The sequence below is a fragment of the Chiloscyllium punctatum genome, chromosome 44, assembly GCF_047496795.1.
Source record: "Chiloscyllium punctatum isolate Juve2018m chromosome 44, sChiPun1.3, whole genome shotgun sequence".
NCBI lineage: Eukaryota > Metazoa > Chordata > Chondrichthyes > Orectolobiformes > Hemiscylliidae > Chiloscyllium > Chiloscyllium punctatum.
Window position 1 is genome coordinate 14,311,704 of NC_092782.1, and position 25,621 is coordinate 14,337,324.

The 25,621-nt window shown below is 42.2% G+C and overlaps 1 protein-coding gene across 11 annotated transcripts in view; it reads right to left on the bottom strand.

Moving 5' to 3' along the window:
- sox5 (SRY-box transcription factor 5) overlaps positions 1 to 25,621 on the bottom strand; it is a 372,706-nt gene that overhangs the window by 188,673 nt on the left and 158,412 nt on the right. For 8 of the 11 annotated variants that reach the window (XM_072562296.1, XM_072562294.1, XM_072562297.1 and 5 more), the window contains 2 exons: positions 8,881 to 8,967; positions 4,669 to 4,841 (listed from right to left, as the gene is read on the bottom strand). In XM_072562296.1, coding sequence (XP_072418397.1) covers positions 4,669 to 4,841; positions 8,881 to 8,967 — 260 coding nt within the window. The other 3 variants (XM_072562300.1, XM_072562299.1, XM_072562301.1) reach the window with 3 other exon arrangements.

Consider the following 25,621-nt stretch of genomic DNA (forward strand, 5'->3'; position numbering starts at 1 on the left):
CTCCCCTGTTTTATTCTTTGAAATAGTGCTGTTGGATCTTTTGCATCCAGTTGAGAGCCTGGAATTGATTTAGCGTTCCATCCAGAAGCTTGAATTTCCCAGAATGCAGCACTCCCATGCTACAGGAGTGTCATCCTGAATAACATCCTTACGTCTCAAGAGCGCGATTTGAACCTTTGACCTTCTGACCTAAAAGAACCATGGACTCTGATTGACATTATGGGCCTGATTTCTCTCTTAATGCGCCTGCTAAGCCTTTTAAAAAATTTCTTTTGTCAAGCATCTAAGACAAGTGGATTTGGTTAGGTGTGCGTGTGTGTTTGGGGAAAGGGGGGGAGGGGTTACGTTGAAAGGCATCATACAAATTAAACCGGAAATACAATTTAATTAGACTAACAAAAGCTTTGTAGGCTGTACTGGATGATTAGTCGCAGTGAACAATCTTGACTTGCTGACAGATTGCAATTCAGAAGTTGATTGCTAGTTCATCAAAAACAAAAGCTGCCAACCCGATCAAAGGATACACAATGATGTGACACAATACTAATTAAATGGAAGTGATTTGATTGTTTACCAGGAACAGTTGTTACATTCATTGCAAATTTTTTGCTTTGTTGCAGATTGCAACAGATTGTTTCAAGGTAAGGCTGGCTTTTAATTACAGTACAATTAAAATAAAAACAGGCAAATGAGCCAACTAGTGAAATGTGGAATCTACTCACCTCCCATTAATAACAAACCTTTGACATTTGCAAATGTACAATGAACTGAAGATACGCAAGAGGAAACTAAGGCTTTTATTATTAGGTCAAAGACTTTAGCATGCTAATTAAAACAATAGACTACTCACACTTTGGACTTTGACCATTTTAAGGAAATTATCCACAGTGTACTTCATCATTTTAAAGAGGAGTTGTTTATCCTTTTGGAGAATTGAGTTAAACATAGCTTAAATGTCTGTGTGTAGTCAATTGTCTTAATTTGCATGAGAAAGCTTTTGACCCAATAATAAAAAGCTAGTTTCCTATTAAGTATCTCTCATTCATCATACAAATGCAAATACCAAAGGTTTGGTTGTTTTTAAAGCAGTGGTTCCTTAAGTGGTACTCTCAACCGAATCAGAAGGTTATGGGTTCAATTCCCACTCCAGAAATCATGAACCCTTAATCCAGGCAGACACATTGGTGCAGTACTGAAGGAGTTGGACATAGCCAGAGCAGTCCGTCTCTGGGATGAGGTATTAAACAGAGGTCCAGCCTGCCCTTTTGACAACGGCAACGTGAGGGGAGAAGAACAAGTAGCCAGTGTTACTTGGACACCTTAAGTTCTCACAGGGGATGGTGGCGGTTACAGCGATAGCGAGAAGTGAGATTATAGAGTGATTCGAATGCAAGGATAACAGACTTATATCTGAGGTTTGATGAACCCAAAGACAATGCGAGTCAATGAACGTCGGAGCAAGGCTGGACAGATCTTGGTGCAGGATTAGATAGCAGTGGTCGGTGAGCCAATGTGTACAGGAAGTAGGCAACGGAAAGTTACTTTAATGAATGATGAGCTGAAGGAAAAGCCAGCAAAGGTCTGGATTATTCTATAGTCTGTTAAGATCTTATTTTATCGTATTTTGTTTTGAGCTGCTACATCAACACAGAGTAGTAACCTCGAACTTGCACAGCACCATTTTCCATCTGAAACAATGCTGTATTTGTGCAGGGTAGCCATTCATTTGGTGAAAGTGAGGACTGCAAATGCTCAAGATTAGAGTCGAGAGGTCAGGCATCATCCAAGGAGCAGGAGAATCAAGGTTTTGGGCAAAAGCCCTTCATCAGCTATTCATTTGGTTCAGTCAAGAGAGCTTTGCTTCATACTCCGAACAGTCACATTATGCCATTAAATCAAATGGACAATTCTCAACACATCTGTTGGTGGACCACGTGGCTACCTTTTGATAAAAATAACTGGAGAAATGCAAGAGATGGGAATTTCTCAAATCACTTGTATTAATTTAGAAAGGGCAAGACTATCCCAGGTTCAATCCCCAATCAGGGCTGAGCTAACCTTTGTGGTTAATTCATTTTTATTCTTTCATGGGGCATGGTCATCAATGATAGCTCATGCCTAATTAAGAGTCAACCACATTGCTTTACATCTGAATTACCATTTGGGCCAGGTAAAGATGGCAGATTTCTTCCTTTTAAAAGGACATAGTGAAGCAAATAATTTTCCTTTTTTTTTAATATATTTGCCAGTGGTTACATGGATGCACTATATTCCAGATTTTTAAAAACTATTTACTACAGTGGGATCTGTACTCACATCCCCACAACATTAGTGTGGGGCTCTCCACAACTAATCCAGTGACATTGCCACTTTTCCACTGCCTCCCCTCCATAGCAACCGAACATATGTGGAATTTAAAATCTTGCCCGCCACTTGGCCGGCCTGGAAAGACAATGGAGCCAGACTCTGCAATATACACTGACCTATATTTCAACTTTGCAGCAGCAAAGGAGAGAAGGTAAAATGAATTTGTGACAATAAAAAGGAACATTTTCTCTCCATGCCGGTTTCTCCCATCATCCTCAAAAACAATGCATAGTGAAAAAGCAACTTGGGAAAATAATCATGAATGCAGAAGAATGCAAAATATCTCTCGACTCCACCATTGCTGCAGATACAAGTCAACAATTAAATCGACTGTAGCCTCTGGTTTAAAATTAATGAAAGGACTTTTAAACTGTGCCATCTTATTTTTCCCCTGTCTGCATCACATTTTCTTTTTTAAAGAAAATAACTTACTATCTTTGTGTGTTTGATTATTATTTACCAGAAAAAAAGCTCTTCTCTTGCACTTAAGAAAGCTTTGTTAATTGGCTTTGAACTTACTAATCAAAAAAGTTGAAGTGGGGGGTTAGACCTGTGTAAATAATAAAAAAAACTTGTGACTGACCAAAAAAAAGAGTGTAAAAAAGACAGGGAAGCTAATTCCCCCTTCTTGTCTGGTCATAGCAACATTCAGAGCAAAGAAGGTGATGAGGAATTGACGAGAGATGTTTTGACACAAAGTAAAGAACAAATAAAATTACAGCATAGGAACAGGCCCTCCAAGCCTGCACCAATCCAGATCTTCTGTCTAAACCTATTTTCTAAGAACTTGTATGCCTCTGCTCCTTGCACATTCATGTATCTGTCGAGATACATTTTAAATGATGCTATTGAGCCCACCCCTACCACTTCTGCTGGCAACACATTCCAGGCACCCACCACCCTCTGCATAAAGAACTTTCCACAAATATCTTCCCTAAACTTTTCCCCTCTCACTTCAAATTGGTGACTAAAATGAAGTGTTGATGTTTCCACAGCAAAGAGGACCAATGATGAGAAGCCAAAGAATTAAGAAAATTGGCAGACAGCGGGTTAGGGATGCTGGTTTGGTGAGAGATGACATTTTTCTTTTAATTAAACACAGATAATCTGGAACACACCACCTGAAAAAGGTGTAAGCAAGCAAATTCCAGGGGGATTCAATCATTTCAAAGGAGGGAAATTGATGCATAATTGAAAAGAATTTGTTTGTTGGGCTATGGGTCAGGAGTGGCAGAGCTACGTAATAATTCCCAAAGAGCCAACTTTTACTATGCCATAGTATGTATTGTCCAGCTTTTTTTAAAAAAAAGGTTTTAAGTTAGAGGTGTCTAGCTTTCAATTAAAATCCCAGCTTGTGAGGTCTTGGTGCTTCTTTTTAAAACAGTTGGAACAATAGATGCAGCCTGAATGAGTGTGGTCAAGCTCCCACAGAACCAGAATTTTTAGCTTCAGGTTTTCAATAGCAGTTGTGACCTTGAAGCTGGGTGGAAGCTGCAGTATCTCTCTCTCTCTCTCTCTCTCTCTCTCTCTCGGATGTTTTCTTGATGCTTTCTTTTCCTTCTGGACTGAGGTACTGCCTGTGAGACAATATTTTTCTGAACTTGCCTTTTGCCAAGGGTGCGTTTATGGGATGTTACTATATTGGATCAGTTACTGTTTAGTGGTAAAGTAATCTGCTATTCTGTTGAGCTTTGCAACAGAGCTAAGTTATTACCATTTCTTCTTTTTGTTATATTTTAACTATAGTTTATGAATAAAGTGCTTAACATTGAGTAGTTTGACCAATCGAGTTGTATCTGGAATGCAACACCTTAAAGATACCTCTAAAATAAGAAAAAGTTAGGGTCGAGACTATCTTTTGAATATATTTTGAGGGAGTTTAGTCTGGTCCATAACATGGTACAGGGGCAATGACCTGGACTGCCCTCCTCGTTGTATCATTCTGGGATTTGCTCCAATTCCTATGAATGAGTGGTGTTTTATACCTTAAATTAAATGCTATCAAATTCTAAGCCACAGCATGGTTTGAGTGTACTTATGTTAAACAGCTCCCAAGACAACCTTTTATTGCATTTATGATATTGGTTCAGTCATAAAGATCCAGACTATTAGGAATAGGTCATAGTGCAAACATCAGCTGATACTCACATCATGTTGGGAGTAAGAGGTACCATGTGTTCCCCCTGTAAAACCCTGGGATATCTTTGCAAACACTTAAAATTAAAGACCCTTCATGTAGCATTTTGCTTCCGAATCTTTGGACTCCCCGTAAACTGAATTCTTCCATTCATCCATACTCACTTGTTCCTGTTGCTGCTTGGCTAGTTCCATTTGCTGCCTCTGTTTCTCGATCTGTGAGGCTGCTAGTTTCTTCTGTTCATCATGAGCAGCCAGCAACTGTTCACGCAAGCTTGTCAACTGATTGATCATCGCCATGAGCTGCCGTTCTTTCTCTGCTAGACTTTCTGGTGTCCCTGTTAAAAAGAAAAAAATGGCAGCAGGGGGAAGAGAAGAGAAAAAGGGGGGAAAAAAAGCTTGTGATTGTTGTTGCATGAGAGGCAAGTAAATAGAGGGAAGGTGCAATTGGGAAGCACACAGCATTTGACCATTCAAAACAACAGCAATCATCCCAACGCCCTTCGTTTTATATGCCTAAACTTCTGTTAGTCATTCAACTTAGCACCCTTACACCACTCAACACATTAGAATGGCTGGACGTTTATCCAAAGTTGTTGTTCCATTGCTTAACATAACGATAACCAAAGAAGTTTTTAAATGACTGGACATTTTTTAAGCTCTTTTCAAACCAATGGATGTTTATGAAAGTGCCGGGTCCCTTTATAATCGCACCTGGTTGACAATGTTTTTGGATGCAAAGCTTTTTTCTGTTTTGAGGCTTTTTTGGCGCTTACAATTGTCTTATATATTCCAGAAGATTTGGAATTAACTTGTTCCATTACACACAATTTTTGAAAATGATACCAATTAACATTCTGTATTGGGAAGTCACAGCAAGCTATTTCTGAAGACGTGCCGCGGAAGGAGATGTACATGCTGGAATCTAAAGTAGGCTTGCAGTACTCAAAAGGTTAATGGAGAATAATTAAAAACATTACACGAATCTTCATTTTCCATTCAGCCCAAGTGACACCAGTCACCTCCAGTCATGTTATTATCCCTCATCACCACTGCAGCACATGTAGCTGTTTAGCGATCTATTTAATTATGATCAGCTTAAAGGGGCGCTGTCATAAAAAAAACTTCTAGTTTCTGAAATGACAAGCCAAACCATACCGAAATTAGCACTTTAGTGTTGAGTATTAAAAATGCAAAGCAGAGGTCTGTCACATGTGGGAGAGAGGACTTGCACATGTATAGCGCCTGGCACATGTTACTAAACATTCACAGAGAATGGAGCATTTTTGAAGTGGGTTGCAGGGAACTGTGGCAGTCGACTCTTGTGCAGCAAGATCTTACACACAACCAAGAGAGATGTGGTCTGATAATGGGACTTCTCCTACTCATCTGCCCATCCTTCTGAAGTTACAGAGGAATCTCTGTGGAGGTTCACTCCCACCCTTTACCTCTCTTGTATCTTTGCTTTTTTTTTAATGTGGGTTAGTGAAAGAGACATGAGGAGAACTTCACTACTTTTCTTACAATGGGGCGGAGGGATCTTTTAGACTACTGTGAAGCCGACAGAGCCTTGGCACAATGGCGCATCTGCAAGATGGTGCCTCCAACAAAGTAGCACCACTCAGCAAAATCACAGGAATGGAGCCGTAACCCATAACCTACTGTCACAGAAGTCTAGGTGTCTGGCTCATGACCCCTGTCAAAGAATCCACAAGAACTCAAACATCATGGGGCAGCACGGTGGCTCAGTGGTTAGCACTGCTGCCCCACAGCACCAGGAACCTGGGTTTGATTCCAGGCTTGGGCAACTATCTGTGTGAAGTTTGCACATTGTCCAGGTGCTCCAGTTTCCTCCCACAATCCAAATAGGTGCAGATTAGGGGGAATTGGCCATGCTAAAATGGCCCACAGTGTTCAGCAATGTGTAGGTTAGGTGCACCAGTCAGGGCAGATACACGATAAAGTGGTGGGGGGATGGGTTTGGGTGGATTGCTCTTTGGAGGGTCAATGTGGACTTCGGGCCTGTTTCCGCACTGCGGGGATTCTATTCTATGATTGCCCATAATGATTTGCTTTTGAAGAGTTTCAAAGTTCAACAACAATTAATGCTTATTATGTAAAAATGTTTTCAATGCAGTGAAACACCTAAACGTGCTTCACTAGTTAAAATTCAGTTGGGGGGGGAATCTTGAAACGAAGAAAAAAAGGGAGGACTTTAGGGAAAATGGCAATATTCACCGACGCAGTAACTTTTAAGAAGAGATTTAGATCTGGGGGAGGGGAAGTTAGCGATGGACGTAAGTGAAGAGGGAGAGAGGATTCAATGAGAAGGAATTCACAAAAAGAATTTAATGCATTTATCCATTGTATAGGTTATTCTTGGTTGGTAAGACCCCAGTCTGACCTTTAGTATGTTAGGGGGATGCAGGTACAACACTGCCTCAGAGTCAGAGGATCAGGATGGTTAAGATCAGGTTGGGCGTTCCCTCTGTCAAGTGCTCTCTGTGTTGATGCCCAATTAGAAGGTGGCCAATGCTGGCCGTGATGCATGCTGCAGTTGAACAGCTTGCCAACATTGATTAGTTCTGGTAGCATGGTGGCTCAGTGGTTAGCACCGCTACCTCATAGCACCAGGATCCCAGGTTCAATTCCAGCCTCGGGCAACTGTGTGGAGTTTGCACATTCTCCCTGGTTTCCTCCGGGTGCTCCGGTTTCCTCCCATAATCCAAAGATGTGCAGGTCAGGGTGAATTGGCCATGCTAAATTGCCTATAGTGTGAGGTGCATTAGTCAGAGGGAAATGAGTCTGGGTGGGTTACTCTTCGGAGGGTCAGTGTGGACTGGATGGGCCGAAGAGCCTGTTTCCACACTGTAGGGAGTCTAATCTAATCATGATGGCTAAGGAGCTGACCACTTCAAGAGAAGGGCAGCTGCAATATAAATACATGGACGTTAAGTTTGCATTTCTTCAAACCTTTCCAAAGTATAATAAACTCAAGTGAGTGCTGCCATTTATTTTATTTGAAAGTCCTGCTTTCACAGAAAACAAGATGCCCATCTTGCAAGCCAGGAATTCCTGACAATAGCCTTTTTGTGATCTCTTTACATTTCTTTCACATTTCCCTCGCTACTGCTCGCCTATCTGGTTGCTATTCTGTTTATGCCACTCTTGGCTGCATCCCCTGGTGGCGTTGGTACAGGAATCCTGGGCAGAAGGCGAGCTGGCCCAGCCTGACCTCACAAGACGGTGCAAGTGAGAACCATCTACCCCCCTGGAGGGCAACTTCCTCAACAATAGACAATGACTGTAACTGTCACGCATTGGAAGTGAACTGGTGGCTGTCTTAACAGCTCACTGAAGAGCCGGGCCCTTTAGATGTGCGCTTGAAGGGACTGCAAATATCACAGCAGAAAAAAAGCAGCTCTTTCAAGGCTTTACTGCTGGTTTTCCTCAAGCAGCATATAGAAGGTAGACCACAGTGGTTCGAGCTCCACTCATGTGAGAGCGGTAGTAATGATCTCCAGCAGAACATTACAAAGATGCGAGAGAGATTTATTGCTCTTACATACAGGTTTTCCGTCGAGTCAAAAGGCGCAACAAAAGTCTCCCAGCTGAGATTTGAAAGGAGCCAGCAGTCCCCTATGAACTCAGATAAAGTCACTGCAGTTCTAAAATGTTAAATGCTTTTAAGGCTATGAGTCCAGTCGACAACTCACTCAAGATAGCAACTCCCTCTCTAAATAAGAGAGGGTTAAGACTTAATGTGTGAGTCAAAATATTAGTTATGGAAAACGCTCTCATTACACATTAAGCTGATGAGGGGTAAATCAGTGGGCTTTTTAGCTTTAAATTTAAAACATCAGCATAGTCTAGACTGTGATGTTCTCGATTTCTTTGCACAATTGGCATTTTGTTTTGTTGAGGTCAGAGGCAGCAGAACAAACAGGACATGCAATCTGGAAACAGTACATTATTAAAACATATTTATAAACAGTAACTGTGTCTTTGACAGAGACCATTACTGGAATTGCCACTTACTGTTCTCTAATGAATGGTGACAAGCAGAAACCACAGAACAGGTCTCAGACTCGAGATATATATATAAAAACTAACTTTGTCATCAAAATTGCTGTACAGGACTAAAACTTCCCACATATGACATGACACTGCCTTTATTTGGTGTGTAAAATAGAAGATACAAAATTAGGAGGCTTGACAGAAATATCTTGCTATTAAAAGATATTTCCAGCCGGCTGCACCGACAGTTCAACTTTCTTCAAAACACACAAGTTAAAAAAAAAGTACCGAATCATTTCTAACCATTCAGAAACAGCGGGGAGAGCATGCAACAAAAACTGGATTGATAATTTACCCAACCTTTAATCTCCCCGATATTTCCCGAACCCATGGCTAAAAGCTTGTCCTTCCAGTCTTTTGATAAGAGCTTCTCGATACTGGGCGTTTCTACAAAGGGGGAAAAAAAATGTACAGCAAACAGAAAAACAAAACACAAATTAGCGTTATTTCATCTGTCACAAAAATGCATGCGTGGTCTTTGTGTATCTTTTTTATCCCGTCTCGCTGCATGGGTTAAAAATGTTTAACAACCACACAGATAAGAATGTACGGAATCGCCTTTTTTTTTAGCAAAAATTAATACCCTTACCGCAAAAAGTAATTGCTGTCAAACAGGATAATACATGACACAGAAGTTAACGGGCAGCGAAATGTAGAGAGAGAGAGAGAGAGAGACAGAAAACACACGCACACATACACATCACAAGGTTTCAACAATTTTACAGAACGCGTTCGGGACAATCAGAGGCCCAACATAAACACAAAACCAAAAGCAGATAAGAACTAATCCTACTCAGTTTATTACCACGAATCAAAGAGTTGTAAGGCGACAAGTAAAGCGGGTAGGGACTGGGTTGCATGTAGGGACAAGTCCAGTGAAATCACAGTCATTTTACAAGCAACATTCTGATCAACAGAGGCAAGAAATCCAGGTAGCACAAAGCAACATTCCTCATTTCTCATGCACAGAGGAGATCGGTTTCACTGCTTATCAGCAGAGGATTTAACACGGTGCCAATTGCTGGGGCTTCCACACATACAAGTTAACTGCTTGCTTCTCTGAGACAACTTTCCTCGTTCAATTTTCCAGCCCCCTTTTTTTTGTTTCTTCCAACATTAAATTCTTAAATGGACTCTGCCCTGGTCGGCAGCACACCAAAACGAGATCTTTGAAGAGCTCCTATGACTCGGTGAGCTGTTCTCCACCAGATATTACGAGGAGCAGTCACTAGTGTTCTTTTACAGCTGTCTGGTCGCCACCCCTATCATAATCTCAACAGGTGCTATTGGATACCTAACAATGACTGAGGCTTTTAAAACGCTGCTCTGACATTGAAATGGTACAACAAATGGGCATTTCTCCTCAGGTCACTCACTGTCTGCATAGTAACAGGATTCACTTTTATTTATCAACATGCTACAATATCCCCAGTTTTGCTTGTAAAAATATATTCTTAAAATCTTGAATGCATTTCAACTTTGGATTCAACGTTAATTAATGTTTTCCAATTTTTTTTGTTCTATACAGTGGGCATCTCCTAAAAAAAAATCAGCAGCATCAAGTCTTTTGTGCATGACGGGCACGAACATTGGAAGGGTAGCCAGCTATTCCCTGCTCATTGAGGAATTGTGTGCGCAAGAAGTTAACAGATCACAGAACTGAAATGCAAAACAAGGCCGTTATTCATCAATTTTATGCACCCAATCAAGAGCTTCCAAAGCAAGCTCCACAGCCTAATCTCGAGGTATCAGGGTGGAAATTAAAGATTTGCCTGCAAGTCAATGTCTTCTTGTGTGCTATTAAATACTACATCAAAAACACTTCATACAATAATTAAAGCACACTTCAAAAAACTTAATTAGTTAGAAGGTCCATCTATACACAATCAAAGCAAGATTGATAAAAGAAACATGTTGTCTCATTTTAAAAAGATCACCCAGGTCAGTCCTTGACCACATGGTCTTAATTTGTATCTTAAGAGGTAGCATTCAACATAAGACAGACTGTGTATTTAAACAGAAATTCAAAGTGCTTGCAGGAGTTTGAGGGAACGAATGAATGATTTCTATCAGAATGGAGCTGATTAATACAGTAAACAAAGATTAACCAAAGATTCAAAACTCTATAGACACATATTATAGGAAAACATTCATATAAATAACTACACACATACAAACACATTTAGATTTAAGCATTTTCCATTATCAGGTTTGGAGTTGGTTCACAATAAATTTCCTTCTCTTTCCACCTTCACCTCAGTATGTTCCCTGACCCAATCAAAATAAAAGGCCATTGCATGGACCTTCTTGGTCTTCCCCCCCTCCTCCCCTGCTATCCGCTCACCACAAGCCACCCTCCCCCCCCCAATTATCTCATATTTGTGGAGCTGGTCGTAGGCATTTCACAAATCAGAACAAGTCAACCCCGTTTTGTAACAAAAGGACTACTGTCACACAGCCAGTCTCAGACATGGTGAAAAGGAGCCCACAGGAAAAAGGCAGGCTCCACTTTTTAAAGGTTTTTTTTTCTGCTGAGCACAGTCGCTACATTCACTCCAGTTGGCAAAGCCAGCTCACTGTTCCTGGCTTGAGCTGTGAACAGGGCTCGGGATTGAATAACCAATTATACAACCACTGGCTGAGTTTATCCAAGGTTTTGCAAATTGTAATAATAGTACAGTATTCCCAAAACGTTTCATCCCCTTCCAGACATGGTGTCATATCCCATCACGCTTAATTTACATTTTACAACATAATATACGTTGAATATCTCACAGCAAAATAATACAATCACTTATTTTTGTTGAACAGGTTTAAGAAACAGTGAGGTTTAGTCTTGGGTCCATTTAAGACCGCATTAATTCAATATTATATTTCCTGTCCATTCCCTTGTTAGTTTAAACTGTAACCTGTGTTAACTGAGGGAAATGCATCACCAACTTTAATTCTTGCTCTTTTCCATCATCAGTCATTCTCAAATGATTTGCATTATTGCAAAAATTGTGCTGCAAGTCCTGGTTAGAAACAACCGACATTTTATTTTTTTTTTAAACATGGAGATTAACAAATGTCGCTAGTCACAAAAAGAAGCACTAACAGTTGCCGATGTGCTCTCCCTCACACATGCCTCTTCAAGGCTGAAATTATTTCTCTCACCACAAACAATTCTCAAAGCTTCAACTGCTGATTGCAAACTTCAAGGATCACAGCAATATAACAGCTTCGTCTGAGGGGGGATACCTTCAACATATGCCAGTGTGCCAGTGTACTCGGCATTATCACCTAACCTAACAAAATGGAATCTTATTCCACAAAATAGGCCGTTCAACACATCAAGTCTGTACTGGCCCTTCCAAAGTGTTGTCCAATCTAGTCCCAGGTTTCCCTCCATAATCCTGCACATTAGTTCTCTTCAAATAGCTATCCATTGACCGTTTGAAAATCCCAGATCATAACAACTTGCTGTGTGAAGATATCTCTCCTCATTTCCCCTCTAGTTTTCTTGCCAATTATTTTAAATCTGTGCTCTGTAGTTACCAGCCCAGAGGAAAGAGCATTTCCTGATTTAGTCAATCAACATCCATCATCATTAATGACACCTCTATTAGCCCTTCCCTGTTTGAAAGAGAACAACGCCAGTTTCTCTAACCCCTCCACATCATTAAAATCCCTCATTCCATCTATTTTTCTGGTAAATCTCCTCCGTACCCTCTGTATACCTTGACCTCCTTGTGTCTAAAACTGGGGAACATTACTATACAGACACTTAACCAGTGCTTTGTTCTGGTTCAGCCTAGCTTTATTATTTTTATATTTAATGACCCTGTTAATAAAACCTTTTTACATGATCTCTTAACCTCCTTGTTAACTTGTCCTACTATCAGTTAAAGATTTGTGAATTTGAGCTCCTAGATATATTTGCTCTCACATTCCATCAAAATAGTGATATTTACATCATACTACCTTAGCATTTGGAATCCCTACAGTCTGGAAGCAGGCCATTTGGTCCACATTGACCCTCCAAAGAGAATCCCATCCAGATGCACCCCATTCCTGTATTCCCAATGGCTAATCCACCTAACCTGCACTTCCCAGAACCTTAGGTAATTTCTCATGGCCTAACGTACACATCTTTGGACTGCGGGAGGGAAACCCCTCAGACACGGGGAGAATGTGAAAACTCCACACAGTCAGTTGCCAGAGGGTAGAATTGAACTTGGGCTCCTGGTGCTGCGAGGCTGGTGGACTTCACCAGTTTCCTCATTTCCCCTCCCCCACCATACCCCAGTTCCAACCTTCCAGCTGAGCACTGTCCTCATGACCTGTCCCACCTGCCAATCTCCCTTCCCACCTATCTGCTCCACCCTCTTCCCTGACCTATCACCTCCATCTCCACCCCCATCCACCTATTGTACTCTTTGCTACCTTCTCCCCAGCGCCACACCACCCCCCTCCCCCATTTATCTCTCCACCCTGGAGGCTCCCTGTCTCTATTCCTGATGAAGGGCTTTTGCCCGAAACATCGATTTTCCTGCTCCTCGGATGCTGCCTGACCTGCTGTGCTTTTCCAGCACCACTCTGATCTAAACTCTGGTTTCCAGCATCTGCAGTCCTCACTTTTGCCCAGCAGTGCTAACCACTGAGCCACCATGCTGTCCCAAAGTTCAACATTTCTTATCTGCATTACATTGTTGATGATATTAAGGTCTCACTAATGAAATGCAAGTGTCTTAGATTGGGTCTTTATTTAAGGTGAAAGTTATGGCATTTTGCAATCTGTATACCAAACAAGAAAAAGACAGAACTTGAATTTACATTAACACCCTTTCATAACCTCAAGATACCCCAAAGCACTTTTCAACCAACGAACTGCATTTAAGAAGAGTGGTTACTATCACAGTGTTAGACAAACACCAGCCAATTTGCATACGGCAAGCTCCCCCACACACAGCAAAGTGAGAATGATTTGATAACCTGCTCTTTAACAGTGTTGGCCAGAGGATAAATATCAAAGAAACCAGCAGAGCTCCACTTTTTACATCTTTTGACATGTACCAAAGTGGGCATATGGTCCCTTGGTTCAACATCTCATCTGAAAGACAGATACAAGACTCCCTGGAAGAAACTTTGGTGTCCAGTTAGGTGGTTGTGCTCATGTCTCAATATGGGACTTCAGACTCAGAGACAAGAGCTCTAACTTAGCACACGTTGACAGAAGATATAGAACATTGCACAATGAAATTCTAGATCTTCCTCCAGATGGGAAGTTACTGCCCACTTCTGGAGTCTATTGACTGATAAATACATTCTTCTTGCCAATTGTACGGACTCGCTTTCTCCAGCTCTTCCCTCGCCTTATGCATGATGACCCTCAGGTTAAACCACCATCCCTCATCGCTCTCTCTCTCTCTCTCTAATGAAAGAGCAGTCCTATAGTCTGGGGAGACTATGGAAACTTCACTCACCAATCCTATGCTGAAATAGGCATTAAAGTGATAGATGATAGCACGCACTAAGCATTGAAGAGACAGAAGAACAATCCCTTTGGAAATCCAATCTCCCATCAGTTGCCTAGCAGAATCTCTATCACTATTAAATTCAGGGCTGATATTCCTGATCTATACAGCGGATATCAAGATCAAAATACAAATTAAGCAAAACAATAGGCATGCAGGTTTAACACTAATCATTGCTGTTGTAGAATCAGCCTGGAGGGAAAGTACATGAGTTCGTGCATCTACACAAGTTAATGAAAACTAACATTTATTTGAACGTGAATTCACTCAGTAAGTCTGAGTTGGTATGGCATTATGGACTTCTACATGCATATTCCAGTCTGGAGCTGTGGATAATGATGGTCAAGGTTCCAGCTTTCTTTTTATTACATGGCTGACCAGGAACCTCCCGCTCTTATTCCCTGGTACTGACGTGCGTTGGATTAGCAGACTGCTCAGCCACATTATGAACGAACCTTCTATGGTCATCAAATCATTAAGCAGGACTCGAACCAGATGCTTCTGAATTAGAGGCAGGAATTCTGACCAACATGCCACAAGATCTCCAACATTTATATAGCCTTGTTTGGGTTTTGAGAAGGCTCTTGAAGTACAGAAGGAAGAGGCAGAGAATTGGAAGAGGATTACGCAAAGGAACTTCCGAACACAAGGCCGAGTAGGCTGAATGGAGGAGATTCCACAAGAGGCCAGAGTTTGAGATGACAGCTCAAAGATTACAAGAAAAGTAAACAGCAATGTGATCAGAGGCACTGGGGAAAAAAAAGGTTAGCAATCGTTCAAATTAAACTCAGAAGAGAGAATTCCAAATACAGTAGACAACTGGAACAAGTGGGAGGGGTGGTGGAATTAGCATCAGGGAGAATTCAGAGATTCCAGGGGTTGGTTGCTTCTGTGACCGGCAAATAAAGCACCAGATGACTTAAAGGGCATGCACCTCTCCTGAAGCAATATTTGAGTTTAACAGTCCCATTTAGAAAGTATCCAGATAACTGAAATGGTGAGGAAAATATCACTTCTATTAAAAGCCAAGAAAGGCACTTCAGACAACAATTGTACTTGTGTAGCTAGCTGCCTTATGTATCATACTGTTTTAAATTGGCTTTGTATTGCTGGTGATTATGTGTTTCTCTTTTCCTGTTGCTTTTGTCAAGGAATTTTGACAGAAAATTGCAGATTCGTTTAATCAGTATTCACAAAGTAAGCCCTGTGTGTATCAACAGAACAGCCTAATACAGAGAATTTATCCCCCTTTACGCAATTTGCTTTAAATATATGCAAATAAAACAACAGAAAGAGATTAAGGGAGCAGATTATTCCTGTCTTATATCCAGGAATATACCATTGTGAGACATTTTTACTCCTCGACTGTGATCCTGCTCTCTTCTCAGGTCACAGGGTTAGTATGAAAACTCCATGGGTTCATTACTGCATCAGACATTGTGCCTGAACCTAACTGGACTGATTGCCACAATACTAGCAGCTCTTGCAGGCATTTTTGTTCTAAACAAGTTTTTATTTAATTAAAGGGACATTTCGAAGGCCTCTATACACCATGGGTCCCAATTCAATTAAACAAGGCTTTGTCTGGTAATGTGCACATTTCATTTTCCTCTTCCACTCATGATAAAGCAGAGTAAATCAGCAATATTTTGAAACGGTCGCTGATGGATGAATAACTTGGCTTTATATAGCTCTTTTGTGCAATTTAACAAGGCACTTTGCAGGAAGATAATCAAACAAAGATCAGACATGGAGCCAAAAACAGGTGACCAAACGCCTAGTCACACAAGTCAGTTTCTCTCTCTCTGACTCTCTCCTTCTACCCAGAAGTGTTATTACACACAACTGAGCCACCTTCCCACCACCAAAATCACCGTGACATTTTTAAAAACTAAAAAACCACCACTGGTAAAAACACCAATTGAGCATTGACATGGAAAACCCATTACGGGCAATGCAAACCATCAAAGGGATTAGGAACAGTAGGAAGGGACTAAATCTAAATGCAGTTGGAGAGGGGAAATAAAGCACTGTATCCCCCACAGTGTCTCTCTAAAAGCACCGAGAGTACTGATGGACACCGTGCGCTCCTTCTCCAAAGACACATACGCACAATTGTAACGACAAAGAGGGGCCGACAGTTGGCAGAGATAGCCCCCTCCACAGTCCGCATCTATTTATGGCCAGCCTAGGCAGACCCAGGAGCAGACCCATGGGGAGATCCTCCGATCTGCCCACAGCGGGTACCTATGATTCAGGAGCGTAGGGCTGAAGTGCAACCAAACACTCAACAAAGGGTTTCTCAAATAACTAGAAAGGGATATCCAAACAGCCGCAACCAACAATTGGACTCCACAGTGCCGCAAAATGAACAGTTGGGCTGGAAGTCTGTGAACCGCCGCAATCTGTGGGTACAGGGGACTGCTGCGTGCAACACCCTCAACCTTAGGTCTCCCCGAGGGAAAATTTCCACATGGAGAGCTCTCCTCTGGGGATCCACACCACCCGGGGGTAAATAGGCACGCCAAGGATTTTAACCACCTTCTTTAAGACGGGACGGGGCGGGGGGGGGGGGGGGGGGGTGGGGAAGAGTTTGGGAAAAGAATCCCAGAAATGAAGTTCCAGTTAGCTGAAAGGATGGCTTGCAATGGTGGGTCAAGGGAGTGAAGGGTGCAAAAGAGATCAGAGCTAGAGAAACTCACAGGTGCTAAGAGAAAATCCCCAATTTATTATTTTGAGAATGGTGCCTTGTCAGTTAATGCATGTTTAGTTGATCCATGAGTGATGTGCTGAGAATAGGGGCATCTAACTATGGTCAGTTGGCCACATGCAGCCCATGGGCACTTGTTGAGTAGCTTACAAAACCAAGGCCATTCCATTGGCATTTGCAACCCCCAGGTCTCTGCAGACTCCCTGCCTCTATTCCTGATGAAGGGCTTTTGCCTGAAACATCGATTTTCCCGCTCCTCGGATGCTGCCTGACCTGCTGTGCTTTTCCAGCACCACTCTAACCTAGACTCTGGTTTCCAACATATGCAGTCCTTATTTTTACCTATTTAATTCGTAAACACTGGTTTCTTCTGTTTGAATCTTTTGTGCCTTTTTAAAATTCATTTGTGGGACTTGGCATCGCTGGCTGTGCCAGCATTTATTGCCTGCTTCTAGTTGCCCTCGAGAAGGTGGGGGTGAGCTGCCTTCTTGAACCACTGCAGTCCATGTGATACAGGTTGATGCACAATGCCCTTAGGAGGGAGTTCCAGGATTTTGACCCATCGACAGTGAAGGAACGGTGATACATTTCCCAGTCAGGATGGTGAGCAGCTTGGAGGGGAACTTGCAGCTGGTGGTGTTCCCATGTATCTGCTGCCCTTGTCCTTCCAGATGGAAACGGTCATGGATTTGGAAGGTACTGTCTAACGATCTTTGGTGAATTTCTGCAGTGCATCTTATACACACTATTGTTACTGAGCATTGGTAGTGGAAGGAATGGATGTGTTTGTGGATGTGGTGCCATTCAGGTGGGGGCTGCTTTGTCCTGGACGGTGTATCGAGGTTTAGAAATCACTGTTCATAACACCGTTATCTCACTGGTGGGCAAATTCCACATTATCAATAAAATACATTAGCAGCCATGGCCAGAGGTATATGCAAATAACTCCTTTATATTGGCTTAATAATGCTAATGATTATGTGTTTCACTTTGCATTTATTACACACATAAACTTTATTTAAGTCACACAGTTGTTGTGCAAAGGGCAATGTGTCTGGCTGAACAATAGATACAAATGGTGACTGTACAAGTAAGGAATGATACAAGATGGTTGTGAAATTTCTAGCAAGGTTCTTAAAACAGGGATAGTAATCATAACCTGATGAGGGTGAACTAATCTGTGGAAAGAATATTTCAGTGACAAATTGGGCAACCTGTGGAACAGGGCCCTTTCAGAATCGGTAGAAATAATTAGGATTAATGCATTCAAATATAAATTAGAGAGGTTACTTCCAGAAAGTAACGAATAAGGATACAGCATGAAAGTGACTGAAACAGGATATGTGGTCAATATCACATGGTTGAGAGGAACAGGTGACTTCGGATCTCTGGTTCCTAACCTCCATCAGTGGGGTTTACCTTGTCTTGTTTCTGGGTCTGTTGTAGACTAATTGATAGAGAATTAATCACTGTGATCTGTCAACAACTTTATTATTGGTATATCATATGACTCCCAAGAAGGCAGAATGTGAACAAGAAAGACTTTGAACTTTTTTTAATCATCTAGGTATTTCCACAAAGCTTGAACAACCCTGACTTTAGCCTTTTTTGTACAATGTCATATACTTCAGCCTACTCACACGGCTTTAGTGCAAATAGAAGGTCAAATTCAAGAAAGTTGTTCTTCTAGTTGGAAGGAGCAAAAGCAATGTCACAGTAACTTTGCAGAAACTGACAGAATAGTGATAACCTTCTGATAAAACTGGGTGCTCCGAGGCTGGATTTTCTTTTAACTGAAATGGGGCAAAGAACAAAATAATATTTTGTAACAGCAAGGTAGATTATCAATGTTTCAACTTTAGATTTTTCCCTCTTCCAGTAAGATCGACATCCCCTTTCACTGCAAGTTGTCCCTTCGTAAGCAAACAAATAAATACAACCCAAAGTATCAGATTCGACACCTGGACAAGTTCAATAATTTTGGTCATTTTCAGTAACTTCTTTCTGAATTGAATTTTGATGGTCTGCTGTTTGGAAGCCAGTTCCCACAATTCAGGTTTCCAGGAATCCCAGTTTGTACAAGACGGGAAAAACAGGATGCAAACCAGGGGCTGACCTGCAGAGACAAAAGTGCCCCTGCTCCAACCCTCCAAAATATAAACCAATCCAAACACACCCTTGTGCTGGTTTGCAAAGAGTTTCGATACCCAAGAGTGGATGTGTATTATGGAAAGGAAATTTGAGGAGATTCCCAAAGGATAATAGTAACAAGAGAATTACTTAACTTCCTGAGTCTATTTGATTGGATCAGGGTTCATCCATATTTTCTAATGTAATTACCATTGTAATGTAAGATATCATTGGAACCACTTTGTGCACAGTGAGTCCTCACAAACAGCTATAAAGATTTAAAATTTTGTTTTTGTGTGCTGTTGGTTGAGGAATAAGTATCGGCCAGGGTTTTAACGGAGCTTTTAAATAACATCAAGGAATTTCTTAGAGCCCTCAACTCAATGACACAACAGACCACTCTCCCTCACTATTGCACCAAGCTGCCAGTCGAGAATACATGCTCCTATCTCTAGAGTGGGGTTTGACCCATGACCTGACTCACCAATGAAAGTGCTGCCACTGAGCCAAGACCGACAGCAGATTTTCATTGACTTTTCTCCTATTGTAGAGCCAGACACTGTTATTGTACTTTGAGATTTACACCACGGCGCTAATTAAACCAAAGTTGGCAAAAAAAGGATCGGCATATGGCACTTAAAATGGCATGCCTCAGGTTTAGTTCTATGTGTGATTATTTGACATCCTTATAGTACTATTCCTGCTGCCAAAACAAAACGGCTCCTGAATCTGGTAGTCCAACAAGGCTGATTGTTCAGGGCGGATACACATTGACCAACACTGAACTGCAAGTGGAACAGATTGACAAATATTTCAGATCTCTTTTGCTATTGATGAAATCTTTATGCTAAGCTTCGCAAGACTGTATTTAAGTCAGGAAATGCAAATTCCCTGTGCATGCCACGAGACTTTAAACTGCATTTAGAGGCAACTCTCAGTGTTATTTAATATCATTTTGACCAGTTAAAAATACTGAGATGAGTGGCAGTGAACGTAAAAGAGCAATTAAATATTTTAGTTGTGGTTCTGAAATGCTCAAGTCTTCCTTTGGGTGTGTTTCCTTTATCAGAACAACCTTTTTGCGTTTAATTTCAAAGAAACATTTGTTGACATAATTTTGGATCTTAACATTATTGTTTAAATGTTTACCATTGTGTTTAATTGCTTCCAAAAACCTGTTTACTTCTTTATCTCCTTGATATATCTTGATATTTAGCAGCAGTATCAAAATAAGTTGAGCATTGCTTTGTTGGTATGTCTGAATGCTTTTGATGAAACCTCAATTAGCCTCAGGTACAGATAGATGTATGGCATCAGTTAAAAAATTAAAGTGGAGACTTTTGATTTCTCCTTTATCATTACTTTAGTGAACTCATCAGGAATACTAAAGTGGCCTTTGTCCAAGTCTTTGCCCCTCACTGATATAGTTTCCCCCTCTCCTCACAGGAACAGGTCCTGGAGGAGCACGTGAAAAGACTGGTGACAGAGCATGTGTTAGACTTTTCACATTCTGGCTTTCAGGAAAATAGTCAATATGTTACAAAAAGAAACAGCAAATTGGCTGAGCTTACGTTCTCGCAACATTACAAAAAAAAACCGACAGCAAATTCCGACCCTTTGATCAAGGCGCTAGCCCCATTTCAGAATTACCTCTCCTTACTTCGGCTGGGTTCCTCAAGCTTATTATAGCCAGCAGACTTAAGAAAGTTGGCCCGCCTGCAGTCAACAGAATCTCAACCCTCTCTTTGGAGGACACATCAGAACGTGAGCAATCACATTTATCACACTATCAACTCAGCCTGTTAAGGTCAGGGGATGAAAATTGTTAAAAATTGAAAGCGAATGGGGAAAAGGAATGTCAAGGAAATGGTGGATTACAAAGTGCAGAATAGAAAAAAGTTATGCCAGCCCTTGATGCCCTGATTAGATTAGATTTCCTACAGTGTGGAAACAGGCCCTTCGGCCCAACAAGTCCACACCGACCTTCCAAAGAGCAACCCACCCAGACCCTCTGACTAATGCACCAAATACTATCCATAATTAAGCATGGCCAATTCACCTGACCTGCACATCTTTGGACTGTGGGACGAAACCGGAGCACCCGGAGAAAACCCACGCAGACACGGGGAGAATGTGCAAACTCCACACAGTCAGGTGCACGAGGCCCGAATCGAACCTGGGACCCTGGTGCTGTGAAGCAGCAGCGCTAACCACAGAGCCCAGTGGTGCATTTTTTGAAGTGCGGTCACTGTGGTCATGTAGGAAATGTGACAGCCAATTGATGCATAGCAAGTTTCCACTAACAGAAACGAATCAATGGCCATAGCATCTGTTAGATATGCTGGTTGTGGTATGGGAGTTACACAAGGAGAACTCCTCCACTCCATCTGACTCTGAGGTTTGCAGCAGGATTTGCTGGATCGAGCTCCACTATTTTTATTTATAAACCTCCTCTTAGACATGCATTTCTGTGAACAGTTGGGGAGGGGGGGGGCGTGGGGGGTGGGAGGGGAGGTGGGGGGGAAAGTGAGGAATGGTTGAGAACTTGCAAGAGTTCAACCCTAAATAAATTTACAAAGACATCTGTTTAAATGCTGATGATGGCTCACAGATAAATCGTTGTGGAAATTCCCCAGTTCTTCATTAGAAAAAATATAATCAGATCTCAACTTGCATTTACAAAGTACCAAAGGAAATGGAGGGTGCTTCGCAGGAGAGTCACCAAACAGAATTCAAATCATAGGATCCCCACAGAGCGGAAATAGGCCCTTCGGCCCAACAAGTCCACACCGACCCTCCGAAGAGTAACCCACCCAGACCATTCCCCTACCCAATAATGTACCCCTGAGTAATGCACCAAACACAAGGGGCAACTTAACATGGCCAATTCACTAAACCTGCACATCTTTGGATTGTCGGAGGAAACCACAGCACCCGGAAGAAACCCACACAGACACTGGGAGAACGTGCAAAACTCCACACAGACAGACAGTCACCTGAGGGTGGAATCAAATCAGAGTCCCTGGCGCTGTGAGGCAGCAGTGGTAACCACTGAGCCATTGTGAAGTGTGAGGATGAAGCAACCAAAAACTTGATTGAGGAGGTTGGTCTTACAAAGGTCTAGGGGGTGAGACGTATAGAGGCAGATGACAGAGCCTCAGTTGTGTCGCAAGTCTCCAGAACCCACAATCTTGCAACACAAATGCAAATGCTATGACTGGACCATTGCTGTACAAACACACCAAAAAGGGTGGTGATTTGAACACAATGAAGGGCAGTGGGAGGAGATGCTCATATCCACCCACGCCCCTCCCGAGCTTTATTTTTTGGCCATTTTATTAAACAATAAAGAACTTTTGAAGAAAGATTCCTGTCAGACATTTTCAGGGTGTGAGGAGGTTAGGGTCTTAATAACACGTGCGAGTGATACTTGCCCACCCCATTCCCATTCATGGCAAAGGCATCTACTGGCTTTTACTAAAATTATTAATTATCCAGTGGAGTTTTAAAACTGGTCGTCAAAAAAAAAGCTTAACTTGCTAGCTTGCTTCCGCAGCCGATGTTTTATGTAGCAGTGTGTAGCACATTTGTGACACATTAACTCAGAACAGAAACCCCCCACAAATGCTGTGACACTGTCGGGCTTTGATGTTTGCAATCTGTAATTAGCAATGGAGCTGGGAGTGTCTGCAGTGAAAACGGTTTGCTTTTGTGTGGAAGGGAACTGTATGACCACTGCTTCCATTCCACTGTCTTTCATCCCCACCTTCACAAGCTGGCAGAAACAAAATCAGTGTCAATTTATTTGCTATCAAATGGCAACCTTGCGTTCCAGAGGGAGAGGTGGATGTAGCAGCAATTGTGAGTAGCAATGTTCAAATTGTGACATTTGAGCTATGAAAGAAATCACAAATAAAAACATTGTGAAGTTGCGTTATCGTCATGTTTCCGTGATCTTAGAACATCCTTAAGGACTTTATACGAAGTACATTTTCAAATATAATTCCCAGCATTAGGAAGGACAACTGCTCATTTTCAGAGTTAAGTGATCATAGTCCATTGTCTGATTCCTACTCACTGAGTCCCATCTTATGGGTTATTTCAATTTGATTTACCATGATTATGTAACTCAATAAAACACGGTTTAACACCATTTACCTGTCTTACTGTCATCTAGCTGCTACACTCCTACTGGATCCTGCCTCCAACAGTCATGTATTCTACATTAGATTCTGAAGGATCTTGTACAAGCAGCGATGGTGGTACTTCTCCAGCACCTCAAGGTGTCTGCTACAGACAGTTCATGTCTCCGAGCCATATAGGAGGGCGGGAACCACTACAGTTCTGTAAACCTGAGCTTGCTGTCAGATCTGGCAAGACAGATGCACCAGCACCAGCGTCCTTGACCAGGCCAACATCCCCAGCGTCAAGGCACTGAAGACCCTCGATCGGCTGCAATGGGCTGGGCAAGTCATCTGCAACACCACAAGACTCCCCAAGCAAGTGTTCTACTCCCAGCTCCGAAACGGCAGGCGAGCACCAGGTGGACAGAGGAAGTGCTTCAGTGATACCCACAAGGCCTCACTGGTCAAGTGCAGCATTCCCACAGACACCTGGGAATCACTGGGCCAAGACCGTCCAAAGTGGGGGAGGGGCATCCGGGACAGCGTCAAGCACCTCAAGACTTGCGGTCAGGACAAAGCGGAAGCCAGGAGAAAGCAGCAGAAAAAGAGTGCAATGCCACACCAACCTTCCAGTAACCACCACTTGCCTTAAGTATCACAGAGCCTGCGCTAGCCACAATGGTCTGTACAGCCATCAACAGACTCACCCTGAGAGTGGAGGAGAGTTATCCTCGTCTGCCAGGGACCACTGATGATGACGCTAGATTCTAAAGCCTCTCAGTAACTGTTACCTCTCACAATATCACTGGACAATGTTGACATGGAAGGGTCTTTCAATCAAACAGCCGTTGTATTACCTCATAGGATTAACTGTTCTCTCCATTCTTTACCAACATTTCTAACTCTCTTCAGTGACACCAAAACACTGTTCTTATTAACTTTCATGTCATGATACAGATCCCAGCAGATGAACACAGAGAAAGGCAGACTTGTGAGAGAGCAGCAGGATGGAGGGGTAAGTTGACTAGCTCATTGTCTGAGGAAGGGCACTTAATATTCAGAGAGAACTTGTGGGGGCTCAAATCTAAACAGTTACCAGTGAATGCTATTTTAAGTAATTTGATATCACACTTAGGAGCGAAACGTTCCACCTTGTGCATACAGGCCTTGCTTTAATAACAGTCTTTTTCACTCCATGACTGCACACAGTGTTGCAAGTGTCAACTTGGCTCAGCGACTAAGTACAGTTGCCTGTACAAGTCACGAGGATTGTGGGTTGGAGCCCCACTGTAGGGTTTTAGCCGTTTAATCTAAACTGAGACACGACGAAGGCATGTGAAAGTGCCGTTTTAGGGATGAGGCCATATCTGTTCAGGTAGTGCAGGAGAACCCAAGGCCCATTGAGGTATTCTGGCCAATTATTCTCCTTCATTCCACTTGCAGGAGGAGCAAAGTATTGCAGATGCTGGAATCTGTACTGAAAACAAAATGTGCTGGAGACCACAGAGGGATAAAGCAGCATCTGTGGAGGGACAGCAAGCTAACTTTTTGAGTCTTGATGATTCTTCATCAGAGCTCTGATGAACAGTCATCTGGGCGCAAACCTTTGGAGGATACTGGTGTACACCAACTGGCTGTTATCCTTTATTTGTAGCTACAACTACACTCCAAGAGTATCTCATTGGCTGTGAAATATGTGGAATGCCCCAAGGATACAGAAAAGTACTGTTTCCCTCCATGAGGAGTGAAAGACAAAGAGATATATGCAATGATTGCAGAACAAGGTACATCTGCAGGAGAAAATGGATTATTCTATTTATATATAAACACAAACACAATGGTTTAGCGAGGAGCCCTGAAGACATTGTGCACCTTTTCTTGGCTGGCAAACAGGAACAATAATTCACTGGCGGAATGTTTTGAAACATAATTGCTGAGGAGACGACAACCTGGCGATAGTATCGCTGGACTGGTAATCCAGTGACCCAGGCAGTGTCCTGGAGACCTAGGTTCGAATCTTGCCACTGCAGATGGTGGGGTTTGAATTCAATATAAAAAAATTGGAATTAAGAGTCTAATGATGGCTATGAGACCATCATCAATAGTCAGGATAAACCATCGTTACAGAAGGAAACTGCCATCCTTATCTAGTCATGTTCTTTAGGCTTCACCTTTCCTCAGTTTACTTGGCTATAGTTATCTGAATGAATCATGAGAGTTTTGCAGCACAGATGGAGGCCATTTGACCCATCATGGTTATGCCAGCTCTTTGAAAGAGTTGTCCAATTATCTAGCCGACATATGACTCCAGACTACATAGCAATGTGGGTGATTCTTAACTGCCCTTTGGGCAATGTGGAATGAGTAAGCAATGCTGGCCTAGCCAGCGAAGCTCACATCCAGTGAACAAGTAAAGAAAAATGTGTCGGCTACAACTATTCTTTCAAGGTGTTGGGAAGGGAAGTTTGTGATCAGAATGATCCTTATCGCTGCAATGTCTCCTATTGCTCAGGACTCACTTGGTCATGCCCTCCAAAAAAAAGGCCACTCAGCTGAGATTT